This window comes from Rana temporaria, chromosome 2 (assembly GCF_905171775.1).
Source record: "Rana temporaria chromosome 2, aRanTem1.1, whole genome shotgun sequence".
Classification (NCBI taxonomy): Eukaryota; Metazoa; Chordata; class Amphibia; order Anura; family Ranidae; genus Rana; species Rana temporaria.
Window position 1 is genome coordinate 506,569,125 of NC_053490.1, and position 14,737 is coordinate 506,583,861.

At 44.3% G+C, this 14,737-nt stretch overlaps 1 protein-coding gene across 1 annotated transcript in view; it reads left to right on the forward strand.

Moving 5' to 3' along the window:
- CLIC6 (chloride intracellular channel 6) overlaps positions 1–13,902 on the forward strand; it is a 68,550-nt gene extending 54,648 nt beyond the window's left edge. The window contains exons 2-6 of the mRNA XM_040338941.1: positions 925–1,034; positions 3,920–4,045; positions 6,086–6,192; positions 11,420–11,601; positions 13,187–13,902. Of these exons, the coding sequence (XP_040194875.1) occupies positions 925–1,034; positions 3,920–4,045; positions 6,086–6,192; positions 11,420–11,601; positions 13,187–13,351 (690 nt within the window). The 3' untranslated portion in view covers positions 13,352–13,902. The remainder of the gene's footprint in view (positions 1–924; positions 1,035–3,919; positions 4,046–6,085; positions 6,193–11,419; positions 11,602–13,186) is intronic.
- Positions 13,903–14,737: the final 835 nt, after the last annotated feature.

Genomic DNA, 14,737 nt, shown 5'->3' on the forward strand with positions numbered 1-14,737 from the left:
ATCTTTTTTAATTTGAATCCACAAAGAATCCGCGCCCTAAGTTACGGCGGCGTAGTGTATCTCTCGCGGCGTAAGGGAGCAGAATTCAAATGGATTTAATGGGGGCGTGTTTTATGTTAATACGTCGTGACCCAACTTTTTTTGGAACTGCGCATGCGCCGTCCCTGGGGGTATCTCAGTGCGCATGCTCGAAATTAAACCAGAACAAGCCAATGCTTACGACGGTGACGTCATTTTACGCAAATCCCTGTTTGCGAACGACTTACGCAAACGACGTAAAAAATTCTAATTTCAACGCGGGAACGACGGCCATACTTAACATTGAGTACGCCACCATATAGCAGCTTTAACTATACGCCGGAAAAAGCCGAACGCAAACGACGTAAAAAAATGCACCGGCCAGACGTACGTTCGTGGATCGCCGTAACTAGCTAATTTGCCTACTCGACGTGGAATTCGACGGAAACGCCACCTAGCGGCCGGCGGAAAAAATGCACCTAAGATCCGATGGCGTACTAAGACGTACGCCTGTCGGATCGATCCCAGATGCTGTCGTATCTTGTTTTGTAGATACAAAACAAAGATACGGCGCAGGAACTTTAAAATTACGCGGCGTATCAATAGATACGTCGGCGTATCAATAGATACGCCGGCGTAATTCTTTTGTGGATCTGCCCCTAAGCTTATAAATGTAGTTACAGACAGAGTGTGACCTTCTGAACCTTTTACTGCTTAACAAGAATATACGTGATTTTGGTCAGGATTAAACTAGAAAATGTAGAGAAATATTTTTACATTTTCAAGGTAGGTCATTTCCAATCAGCCTTACGTTTTACCTTTTTTTTTTGCTGGAAAAAAGTTTACATAGCTCAGTAGCTTAAGCTTAAATTTATTTTTTATTTTTTATTGAATTTCATTATTCAGGCCGGTAGTGACGGTGAAAGTATTGGCAACTGTCCGTTTTCTCAGCGCCTATTTATGATCCTGTGGCTGAAGGGTATCATTTTTAATGTCACCACAGTGGATCTGAAGAGGTAAGTAAGTTTACATTTGTGTGTTTATTGATGTCCATTTCACGTTTTGTGGACCTCGTTTTGTTTCTTGATGCATTTGAACATTGCAATGAAATATTGGGGGTTGATTGATTAAAACTGGAAGGTGCACCAATCAGCTTACAGGCTTTGGGCCAGATCCACGTACTCTGGCGCATATTTCCGTCGGGCGTAGCGTATCTCTGATACACTACGCCGCCGTAACATACTTTTTTTTTGTATCCTCAAAGAATGCGCGCCGTAAGTTACAGCGGCGTAGTGTATCTTTGGCGGTGTAAGGGCGCGCAATTCAAATGGATGTGATGGGGGCGTGTTTTATGTAAATACGTCTTGACCCAACGTAAATGACGTTTTTTTTTAAACTGCGCGTGCGCCATCCGTGGGGGTATCCCAGTGCGCATGCTCGAAACTAAACCGGAACAAGCCAATGTTTACGACAGTGACGTCATTCTACGCAAAGCCCTATTCGCGAACGACTTACGCAAACGACGTAACATTTTCAAAATTCGACACGGGAACGACGGCCATACTTAACATAGGATACGCCTCATATAGCAGGGGTAACTATACGCCGGAAAAAGCCGAACGCAAACGCCATAAAAAAATGCGCCGGCCGGACGTACGTTCGTGGATCGCTGTAACTAGCTAATTTTCATACTCGACGCGGAATTCGACGGAAACGCCACCTAGCGGCCAGCGGAAAAATGCACCTAAGATCCGACGGCGTACTAAGACGTACGCCTGTCGGATCGATCCCAGATGCAGTCGTATCTTGTTTTGTAGATACAAAACAAAGATACGACGCGGGAACTTTGAAATTACGCCGGCGTATCAATAGATACGCCAGCGTAATTCTTCTGTGGATCTGACACTTTATGTCAAAGCTTAGTTGAACAAGCCGAAGTTAGAAGCTGATTGGCTACCATGTACAGCTTCACCATTTTGCCCTCTCCAGTTCTAGTAAATCAATCTAAATCTTATTATTCAATGAGAGAGAAGGGGGGCATGGGGAAGAATGGCAAGAAGGGAAAGATAGAGGGGGAGAGAAGAAAAGAAAGAAGGGAGAAAGAAAGTTTGAGAATGAAAGAGAGAGAAGGAAAGGGAAAAGAAGGAAAGGGAGCGAAAGATGAAGTGACAAAGAGAAATGAAAAGGTGGGGGTAAAGAGAGTGAGAGAAGCAAAAGGAGAGGGTGGGGGACATGAAGGAAAGATTGGTAGAGAAGAGAAAGAGAGGGAGAGAAAGAGAAAGAAAGTGTTAGGAAGAGAAGGAAAGAAGGGGGAGTGAGAGGGTGAAGAGAAAGGGGGGGGGGGTGTGAGAGGGTGAAGAGGAAGGGGGGGGGGGTGAGAGGATGGGGAGGAGGAGAAGGGGAGAAAGAAAAAGGTGAGGGAGAGAAGGAAAAGTTGGATGAGAAGGAAAGACAGAAGAAGATGGACAAAGGGGTAGAAGAAGGGAAGAAAAGGAAAGGGGGGGGGGGGGGGAGTGAGAGGACGGTAGGAGGAGAAGGAAAAGGGGGGTGAAAGAGAGAAAATGGGTAAAGAACAAAAGAGGAGAGGGGGGGTGGATGAAAAAAAGGAGCAAAGAGAGAGAGAGAGGGAGAAAAGGAAAGGGGGAAGAGTGAGAAGATGGGGAGGAGAAGGGGTAGAAGAAAAGGGGGGGGAGGAAGAAAGAGTGGAGGAAGAGAAGGAAAAGTGTGTTGGGGGGGTTTGTACAAGAAGAAAGAGAGAAAAAGAGGGAGAAAGGGAAAGGGTGGGGGAAGAGTGAGAGGATGGGGAGGAGAAGGGGTAGAAAGAAAGGGGGATGAAAGAGAGAAATAAAGATTAGAGGGAGAGAAGGCCGAGGGGGGGGGAGAAATAGAGAAAAGGGGGAGAGAAAGAAAGAAGAGAGGGAGAAAGGGAAAGAGAGGGGAGGAAAGAGAGAGATTGGGAGAGGGGAGAAGGAAAATAGGTGGGGGGAAGACGTTAAGAGAGAGAGGGGGAGAAGGAAAACTGGGGGAAGAGTGAAAGAAAGGGGAGACAGAGAGAAGGGGGAAGAGAATGGGAGGAGAGATAGAAGATAAAAAGAGCAGAGATGGAACAGGGGGAGAGAGAAGGAAAGAGGGAAGAGAGAGAGAGAGAGGGAATGAAAGAGAGAGAGAAGGAAAGAGGGAAGAGAGAGAGAGAGAAGGAAAGAGAGAGAGAAGGAAAGAGAGAGAGAGAGAAAGAGAGAGAGAGAGAAGAAAAGAGGGGGAGAGAGAGAAGGAAAGAGAGAGAGAAAGAAAGAGAGAGAGAAGGAAAGAGAGAGAGAAGGAAAGAGAGAGAGAGAGAGAAAGAGAGAGAGAGAGAAGGAAAGAGGGGAGAGAGAGAAGGAAAGAGAGAGAAGGAACGAGAGAGAGAGAGAGAATGAGAGAAAGAGAGAGAGAGAGAGAGAGAGAAGGAAAGAGAGGGAGAGAGAGAAGGAAAGAGAGAGAGAAGGAACGAGAGAGAGAGAGAGAAGGAAAGAGAGAGAGAGAGAAGGGGAGAGAGAGAGAGAGAAGGAAAGAGAGAGAGAAGGAACGAGAGAGAGAGAAGGAAAGAGAGAGAGAGAAGGGGAGAGAGAGAGAGAGAGAAGGAAAGAGAGAGAGGGAAAGAGAGAGAGGAGAGAGAGAGAGAGAGGAGAGAGAGGGATAGAAGGGAATGTACAGATGGTGATAAAACAGATATATAGAGGGAGAGACGGGGATTGGGGAAGAGGAACAAATGACAAGCAGGCGAGTTGCTATTATGTACTGCAGCACATCACAATATAAATTCTGCTCACAAAGACATATAAGAGCTCCATGGAAGGGGCCTGTAATAATGACAGTAATACATGTATAATGTGTACATACGGTACATGTGTTCTTTACGCAGGAAGCCAGCAGACTTACAGAACCTGGCTCCGGGAACCAACCCTCCTTTTATTACATTTGATGGGGAGGTGAAAACTGATGTGAACAAAATTGAGGAGTTTCTGGAGGAGAAGCTGACAGCGCCAAGGTAAAAATGCCATTTTGTCATCATGGAATTCCTCCCTATATTTATCACCGGGATCTGCAGAAATTGTGCCCTGACAATAGTGTTCCATGCCACCCCCTGTTTCCCTGCCCAGTGAGAGCGACCTTACTGGCCACTAAGGCACTTTCAGAAAGTTATCAGTTTACAAGAGTTACTACAAAATGAACAGGGATTTTTTACATTTTATCGAACAGATATACCAAAAACACTTTGAACACAGTAACATAGTTGTTGAGGTTAAATAAAGACACCAGTCCATCTAGTTTAACCTGTCTGTGTGTTCATGTCAAAAATCATGCCCTGCCCCGGGCGCTGACGACCCACGCTACGCCACTGCCGCTGACACCACCGATTGTGGAAGTGAGTTCCACATCTTTACCGCCCTGACAGGTGAAAAATCCCCTATGCAGTTTATGGTTAAACAGCTTCTCCTCCAGTTTCATTTAGTGGTCCCCATGTTTTATTACACTTATTGAGACTGAATAGTATTTGTATGCCGCTATCATATCTCCTCCCAAGCGTCTCTTCTCCAGGGAGAATATGTTTAATGTTTGTAGTCGCTCCTGATAACTGAGGTCCTCTAGTCCCCTTGTTTACTTTGTTGCCCTTCTCTGGAGACTCTTCATTTCTAGCACATCCTTCCTGAGGATTGGTGACCAGAACTGGACGGAATACTCCAGATGTGGCTGAACCAGAGTTTTATAAAGTGGCAGGAATATAGTTTTATCTCTTTGAGTAAATTCCTTTTTTTAATGCATGTAAATATTCTGCTTACCTTGTTTGTTGCAGCTTGGCATTGCATGCCATTGCTCAGTCTGTCTTCTACTAGGAACGCAAGATCTTTCTCCATCTTGGATTTCCACAGTGGTTCTCCCCTAGCAAGTAACTTGGGTTCCTATTTTTAGACCCAAGTGCATTACTTTACATTTTTCAACATTAAACCTCATTTGCCATGTAGTTGCCCACCCCTTTATCTTATTGAAGTCTTCTTGTAAAGTTTCTATATCCTGCTGTGAAGTTATTACCCTACTTAGCTTTGTATCATCAGCAAACACTGAAATTGAGCTATTTATACCAACCTCAATATAATTTATGAATAACTTTAGGAGAGTGTGTCCCAGGACAGAGTCTTGGGGTACCCTACTTGCCACTCCAGCCCATTCTGTGTACTCACTATTTATCACTACCCTTTGGATGCGCCCTGTAACCAGTTTTTTTTATCTATGTACAAACCCCTATGGTCCATGCCTACAGACCTCAATTTCTAAATTAAGCATTTATTGGGGACTGCATTGAGTGCGTTTGCAAAATCCAGATACACCACATCCACAGATCTAGATCAGTGGTCTCCAAACTGCGGCCCGGGGGCCAGATGTGGCCCTCTGCTTGCTTTTATCTGGCCCTTGGGACACTATCTCATCCACTGATACCAACAATGGGGCACAATTCTTCCCAATGAGACCATTAATGGGGCACAATTCCTCCCAATAACACTGACCGGAATCACTTTGGATGGGGGCTTTGTGTAACCCAGCTCAACAATGGGGCACAAATTAGGCCAATGACACCGAAGATGGGCACACTTATGCCCACTGAAACAAATGATGGGGCGTTATTTTTCCCACCAACGTCAGGACCTTTTCTTTACCCAATAGACACAGTCTGGCCCCCCTAAAGTCTAAAGGACAGTAAACTGGCCCTTTGTTTAGAAGGTTTGGAGACCCCTGATCTAGATGGCAGCTAACTTCCTCATAGAATGTTAACAGATTAGTTTGGCAAGAACAACCCTTCGTAAATCCATGCTGATTACTACTAATGATGCTGTTTTCTTCAGCAACATTTTGGATATAGTCCCTTATCATCCCCTCCAATAGTTTACATACTATTGATGTTAGACTTTTAATGATATATTTAGCAGGCCAATATGAAGCATAAAAGAAGTTCATTGTTAGGCATTACATACTTTTTAAGAATGATTGTACAGTAGAGTTTATATATCTCTTGTTTTGTTTGTTTGTAAAGGTATCCCAAACTTGCCCCAGTACACCCAGAATCCAATTCAGCAGGAAATGACGTGTTTGCAAAGTTCTCAGCCTACATCAAAAACCCTAAGAAAGACTTAAATGAAAGTAAGTATATATTTATATACTATAAATATATCTTAGCATGTAAAAAAGCAGTAAAGATATAGGCCCAGATTCTCAAAGGAGATACGACGGCGTATCTCCAGATACGCCGTCTTATCTCTGAGTCTGAGCGGTCGTATCTATGCGCCTGATTAAAAGATTCAGTTACACATAGATTTCTATTAGATCCGACCGCCGTAAGTCTCTTACGCCGTTGGATCTTAACTGCATATTTACGCTGGCCGCTAGGGGCGTGTACGCTGATTTACGCCTTGAAATATGTAAATCAGCTAGATACGCGAATTCACGAACGTACGCCCGGCCGACGCAGTACAGATACGCCGTTTACGTTAGGCTTTTCCCGGCGTAAAGTTACCCCTGCTATATGGTGGCGTACATGCGGCGTACCAATGTTAAGTATGGACGTCGTTCACGCGTCAAATTTTGAATATTTTACGTCGTTTGCGTAAGTCGTCCGTGAATGGGGCTGGACGTCATTTACGTTCACGTCGAAACCAATACGTCCTTGCGGCGTACTTTGGAGCAATGCACACTGGGATATTCCACGGATGGCGCATGCGCCGTTCGTGAAAAACATCAATCACGTCGGGTCATGGTTAATTTACATAACACACGCCCACCTCTTCACAATTTGAATTAGGCGGGCTTACGCCGGCCTATTTACGCTACGCCGCCGCAACTTTCTTTTGAGAATATGGCACTTGCCTGTAAAAGTTGCGGAGGCGTGACGTAAATAGGATACGTTACGCCCGCACAAAGTTACGCGCATCTACGTGAATCCGGGCCATAGATCATAATATGAGCCATTGATTAGAGTGTATCTAAACTCAAAACCCGAAAATCGTATTATTGCAGCTTACTAGTCCTTATGCGTGTACACACCATCACTTTATGCGATGGAAAAAAATGACATTTTCTGTGAAGTAAAAAACGACGTTTTTGAAACTTCAATTTTCAAAAACGACGTTGCCTACACACCATCGTTTTTTCACAATGCTCTAGCAAAGCGAGGTTACGTTCACCACTTTTTTCCATTGAAGCTCGCTTCATAACTAGCTTCTGGGCATGCGCAGGTTTAAAAACGTTGTTTTAAACGTCGTTTTTTGCTACACACGGTCAATTTCTGTGACACAAAAAACGACGTTTTGAAAAACGACACATAAAATTGAAGCATGCTTAAATTTTTTTTGGGCGTTTTTCACAAGACATAAAACGACGTTTTCCCCCCCACACGGTCATTTAAATTGACGTTTTTAAAAACGTCGTTTTTTTTTCATCACATAAAGTCATGGTGTGTACGCGGCATTAGATGTGACTATGAGGGGATCTAACCATTTCTTACTCTATCCATAACTGGAAAAAAATCTCTTTAGATACGTTTCAGGGAAAGGTAAATAATAAACAAAACACACGCAGTACATCTCTTCAATAGATGCATTTTTCATTGTATCCTTTTTAAAAACTTAGAAAATCTTAGATGCGTCTTGGAGGTGCTAGAATGGAATTTCTGAAGCACACTCTCTTTAAAGCACTGTACTCTCCACCAGTGTTAATTTTGTCGACTAAAACATTTTAGTTGACTAAATGAATACTATTTTAGTCAACTAAAATACAACTTAAACTAAAACAATTGAGATGACTAAATTACGACTAAATTTAAAATGCCATTTTGGTCATAAGACTAAAACTAAATTGAAATTTGACTTCAAAATTAACAATGGTCTGTAGTCAGGGCAGGACTTAGGGTGGTGGGGGCCCCTGGGCTTGAGTGTTGAAGGGGCCCCCTGGAGCCGAGAATTGGGGGGGATCGAAGTTGTTGAGCGGGGGGGGGGCGAATTGAAGTTGTTGAGCGGGGGGGAGCGCATTAAAGTATTTTGCAGTTGTTGAGGGGGGGGGGAGTGCCTCTCACCTGTGCCAACAGCCGGGGCCACAAACTGTCATTAGCCCGGCTGTCGGCTTTCTTCCCTTCAGCAGCCACAGTCCTCCACACACCACTCCGGTTCCTCCTGCTTCCGTGCTGCCTCCTCTAGCAGTGCGGGAAAATCCCTTTTGCGGGACTACGGGAAGGTCCCATAGATTCCGTGCGTGTTGGGAGGTATGCGCAGGGCCGCCATCAGGAATTTTGGGGCCCCTTGCACAGCTTAAGGCATGGGCCCCCTGAAGCAGAGAACCTAGGGGGGGTGGGGGTGCTGCCGCAAATTGAGAAGCGGGGGGGCCTTTACAAAAAAAAGAAGAAATAAAGAAGAAAACAAATATATATAAATATATGTAGCCACCCGGGGCCCTGGGGACCTCTGGGCCTTTTAATAAAAAGAAAAAATAAACCTCTGGGCCCTTTAATAATAAAAAAAAAAACATTTATAAAAAATACATAAAAAAAGGGAGGTTGCCAAACCCGGGGGCCCTGGGGACCTCTGGGCCCCTGGGAACCTCTGGGCCTTTTAATAAAAAATAAAAAAATAAACAAAAATAAAAAAATAAACATTTATAAAAAAAATAAAAAAAGGGGGGGTTGCCACATGGGGCCCTGGGGACCTCTGAGCCCTTTAATAAAAAAAAATATATATATATATATAAAAAAAAATGTAATTTTTTTTATAAAAAAATAAAAAAGGTGGGTTGCCATCCGGGGGCCCTGGAGACCCCTGGGCCCTTTAATAATAATAATAATAATAATAATAATATATATATACAGGGAGTGCAGAATTATTAGGCAAGTTGTATTTTTGAGGATTAATTTTATTATTGAACAACCATGTTCTCAATGAACCCAAAAAACTCATTAATATCAAAGCTGAATATTTTTGGAAGTAGTTTTTAGTTTGTTTTTAGTTTTAGCTATTTTAGGGGGATATCTGTGTGTGCAGGTGACTACTATTACTGTGCATAATTATTAGGCAACTTAACAAAAAAAAAATATATACCCATTTCAATTATTTATTTTTACCAGTGAAACCAATATAACATCTCAACATTCACAAATACACATTTCTGACATTCAAAAACAAAACAAAAACAAATCAGTGACCAATATAGCCACCTTTCTTTGCATGGACACTCAAAAGCCTGCCATCCATGGATTCTGTCAGTGTTTTGATCTGTTCACCATCAACATTGCGTGCAGCAGCAACCGCAGCCTCCCAGACACTGTTCAGAGAGGTGTACTGTTTTCCCTCCTTGTAAATCTCACATTTGATGACGGACCACAGGTTCTCAATGGGGTTCAGATCAGGTGAACAAGGAGGCCATGTCATTAGTTTTTCTTCTTTTATACCCTTTCTTGCCAGCCACGCTGTGGAGTACTTGGACGCGTGTGATGGAGCATTGTCCTGCATGAAAATCATGTTATTCTTGAAGGATGCAGACTTCTTCCTGTACCACTGCTTGAAGAAGGTGTCTTCCAGAAACTGGCAGTAGGACTGGGAGTTGAGCTTGACTCCATCCTCAATCCGAAAAGGCCCCACAAGCTCATCTTTGATGATACCAGCCCAAACCAGTACTCCACCTCCACCTTGCTGGCGTCTGAGTCGGACTGGAGCTCCCTGCCCTTTACCAATCCAGCCACGGGCCCATCCATCTGGCCCATCAAGACTCACTCTCATTTCAGCAGTCCATAAAACCTTAGAAAAATCAGTCTTGAGATATTTCTTGGCCCAGTCTTGACGTTTCAGCTTGTGTGTCTTGTTCAGTGGTGGTCGTCTTTCAGCCTTTCTTACCTTGGCCATGTCTCTGAGTATTGCACACCTTGTGCTTTTGGGCACTCCAGTGATGTTGCAGCTCTGAAATATGGCCAAACTGGTGGCAAGTGGCATCTTGGCAGCTGCACGCTTGACTTTTCTCAGTTCATGGGCAGTTATTTTGCGCCTTGGTTTTTCCACACGCTTCTTGCGACCCTGTTGACTATTTTGAATGAAACGCTTGATTGTTCGATGATCACGCTTCAGAAGCTTTGCAATTTTAAGAGTGCTGCATCCCTCTGCAAGATATCTCACTATTTTTGACTTTTCTGAGCCTGTCAAGTCCTTCTTTTGACCCATTTTGCCAAAGGAAAGGAAGTTGCCTAATAATTGTGCACACCTGATATAGGGTGTTGATGTCATTAGACCACACACCTTCTCATTACAGAGATTTACATCACCTAATATGCTTAATTGGTAGTAGGCTTTCGAGCCTATACAGCTTGGAGTAAGACAACATGCATAAAGAGGATGATGTGGTCAAAATACTCATTTGCCTAATAATTCTGCACTCCCTGTATATATATATATATATATACATATTATATATATAAAAATAAAAAATATATAAAAAAAAACATTTTTTTACAAAAAATAAATAAAAAAAAGGGGGGTTGCCGTCTTTTAAAGGGGGCCCCCTATCGGGTGGGGCCCCTGGGCTTGAGCCCAGTCAAGGCCAATGGTAAGTCCGGCCCTGTCTGTAGTGCATGTTTATACCTCAATACCATAAATAAAAGCATATTAGATTCTTCACTCCAGCCGTATTTAATGAGTTTGGAAATTGTAGAGAAATGTTAGCATTACAATTTAACTACACCCATTCGATTTTAGACGACTAAAATGAGTTTTAGTTGACAAAAAGTGTAGGACATTTTAGTCGACTAAAATGTACTGGAGATTTAGTAGACTAAATACGACTAAAACAATTGCAGAAGACTAAAATGGGACTAAAACTAAAATTATATTTTAGTCCTAAGTCTAATGCTGCATACACACGATCGGAAATTCCGACAACAAAACCGTGGATTTTTTTCTGACGGAATGTTGGCTCAAACTTGTGTTGCATACACACGGTCACACAAATGTTGTCTGAAATTCCGAACGTCAAGAACGCGGTGACGTACAACACTACAACGAGCCGAGAAAAATGAAGTTCGATGATTCCGAGCATGCGTAGGATTTTTGTGCGTCGGATTTCATACAGACGAACAAGAACTTTTGTCGGAAAATTTGAGAACCATCTCTCAAATTTTTGTTGTCGGAATGTCCGATGGAGCGTACACACGGTCGAAATATCCGACAAAAAGCTCACATCGAACATTTGTTGTCGGAAATTCCATTAGTGTGTACGTTAGACTAAAACTGAATCGAAATTTGCTGCCAAAATTAACACTGCTCTCCACGCATTTTCCTATATACTGAAAAAAATGTAAAGTATTTATCACTATTCTGTATGTTTTCTTCTTCTTTAGCGCTAGAAAAAAACTTACTGAGGTCCTTAAAGAAACTGAATGACTTTTTGGATTCCCCTTTGGCTGATGAAATTGATGCCTACAGCACAGAGGAAGTCCTGGTCTCCAACAGGAAGTTTCTGGATGGGGATGAGCTGACGCTAGCAGACTGCAACCTTCTACCAAAACTGCACATCATAAAGGTTTGTCTGATAGAAGGTGCTCTCCTGTTTTCAGTGCTCAGTGCTTGTCAGCTGCGGTTTTAGAGTGGCTTCAGCTCTAGGCTTGCTTCAGAGCTTAATTAAACCCCCTGCTTAGAGCAGCTTCAGAAATTCCAGCCACAGCTCCAGTGTGGTTCCAGCAGATGAGCTCCAGCTCTAGGCTTACTCCAGAGCTTAACCAAACCTGAGGGCTTGCTCCAGAGACTAACCAAACCTGAGAGCTTGCGCCAGAGCCTAACCAAACCTAAGTGTTTGCGCTAGAGCCCAACCAAATCTGAGAACTTCCTCCAGAGCCTAACCAAAGCTAGGGGCTTGCTCCAGAGTCTAACCAAACCTGGGGGCTTGCTCCAGAGTCTAACCAAACCTGGGGGCTTGCTCCAGAGCCTAACCAAACCTGGGGGCTTTCTCCAGAGCCTAACCAAACCTAAGGGTTTGTTCCAGAGCCCAGCCAAATCTGAGAGCTTGCTCCAGAGCCTAACCAAAGCTGGGGGCTTGCTCCAGAGCCTAACCAAAGCTGGGGGCTTGCTCCAGAGCCTAACAAAAGCTGGGGGCTTGCTCCAGAGCCTAACCAAAGCTGGGGGCTTGCTCCAGAGCCTAACCAAAGCTGGGGGCTTGCTCCAGAGCCTAACCAAACCTGGGGGCTTGCTCCAGAGCCTAACCAAACCTGGGGGCTTGCTCCAGAGCCTAACCAAACCTTAGGGTTTGCGCCAGAGCCCAGCCAAATCTGAGAGCTTGCTCCAGAGCCTAACCAAAGCTGGGGGCTTGCTTCAGAGCCTAACCAAAGCTGGGGGCTTGCTCCAGAGCTTAACCAAAGCTGGGGGCTTGCTCCAGAGCTTAACCAAAGCTGGGGGCTTGCTCCAGAGCCCAACCAAACCTGAGGGCTTGCTCCAGAGCCTAACCAAACCTGGGGGCTTGCTCCAGAGCCTAACCAAACCTGGGTGCTTGCGCCAGAGCCTAACCAAACCTGGGGGCTTGCTCCAGAGCCTAACCAAACCTGGGGGCTTGCTCCAGAGCCTAACCAAACCTGGGGGCTTGCTCCAGAGCCTAACCAAACCTTGGGGCTTGCTCCAGAGCCTAACCAAACCTGGGGGCTTGCTCCAGAGCCTAACCAATCCTGAGGGCTTGCTCCAGAGCCCAACCAAACATGAGAGCTTGCTCACGAGACGAAGTAAACCCACAGCTCAGAACAGCTTCAGAAACATCAGCTCTTTCTCTAGAGTGGCTCCAACAGATGAGCTCCAGCTCTTGGCTTACTCCAAAGCCTAGCCAAACCCAGCCCACGTCCTGCCCCAAAGCACCCCCCCCCCATGTTGGGAGCATGTAGCCTGGTACGGTTCAGGAGGGGGGCGCTCATTCATCCCCCCTCCTATCCTGACCTACCAGGCTGCATGCTAGGATAAGGGTCTAGTACGGATTTTAGAGGGGGACCTCATGCCATTTTTTCTTATATTGACGTGGAGTTCACCTTAAAATACATTTTTATTTGGTGCTTAGAGAGAATTCACATTTAATTGACATATTACATGGTTTTGTGTGACTGTTCTCTCTTTATTTTGTCTTCTTGAAGGTGGTAGCCAAGAAATTCCGGAATTTCGAAATGCCGCCAGAAATGACTGGAATCTGGAGATATCTGAATAATGCTTATGCCAGAGATGAGTTCAGCAACACATGCCCGGCAGATTACGAGATTGAATATGCATATTATGGTGTGGCCAAAAGAATGGGGTCATAAACCAACCTAGTTGGGTTCACTAGATCTTTTTCTTTCAGGGGGTTGGATGAGAAGGGGTTGCTTACCTCAGGTATAAAACAAAGAAGAAACAGGAGCCATATAAAGTCAAGCTTCATCCAAGCTTCTTGGGTGGCGTGTGATGAGGGGACTTTTATTGTGTCACGTTATACCTCTCTGCAGACTATTCTTCCGATGATCCACCACTGTGAAGATCATCCAACACTCTCCTCCTCCCACATTTACCAATTTCCAGACACACTGCAGCAAGAGATGCCAAGGTGAAGAGAATGACGTAGGAACTTGGCAGAAGATCTTCATAATGGTGGCATCGTTAGTATATAACGCCATACTCGAGATCCTCTAATCATCCCCCATCTACAGCTTAATATTCTGATATGTGCGGAATTCCCTTTTAAGTAACCATTTCTATGAGCGTCTTCTGTTGGCTTGTTGCAGCTTTTCACAGCCTGTAGGGCTGACCATATTATAGTTTTAATCTATATAATTCTGAACGCCAAAGTTAAATTTTATGCCCCGTCCATACGACCGGATTTTCCTTGGATGGTTTTTCCAACGGAACTCCGCTCAAGCTTGGCTTGCATACACACGGTCACACAAAAGTTCTCTGAACTTTCATCCATCATAAACGCGGTGACGTACAACTCTACGACGAGCTGAGAAAATTAAGTTCAATGCTTCCGAGCATGCGTCGAATTCTTTCCGAGCATGCGTCAGAATTTTGCGCTTTGGAATTGCTACAGAAGAATAGGAATTTTTTCCATCTGAAAATTTGAGAACCAGCTCTCAATCTTTTGTTGGCGGAAATTCTGACAGCAAAATTCCGATGGAGCCTACACACGTTCAAAAAGCTCACATCGGACTGTTGCTGTCGGAATTTCCGATCGTGTGTACGGGGGCATTAGAATTTAATCTGTCAGTATTGTTCACCTCTGTTTCGTGGTGGAAGCACCAAAGCATTTCGGCCTCTTTATTACTGATTAGGGCTAAGTCTGTTCCTTCTAAACCTTGGTGATACCCTCTGTCCCTCCATTGATTGGCTTTTTGTTGCCATGCCTCAAAGTGGCTACCTGTTTTATTGTACGGTTTGCCCTAGCCTTGCCCAAGCCTTGCCGATAACGAATTACCTTCTGACAACCTCATGGTTAAAGTGGAGGTTCCCCCTTAAAACAAATTTCTAACAATACATTTGGAAGACTGCTTACACTGCGGATAGGCTGGCTTTTTTTTTTTTTTTTCGTACATACCTCGATATCGCCGTTTCATCCCTCGACTTCCGGGTATGAGTCTTGTGGCGGTGGGCGTTCCTAGTTGATTGACGTTCCTCCGACCGACGCATACTTGACGTCACGACTTTCCGAAAGAAGC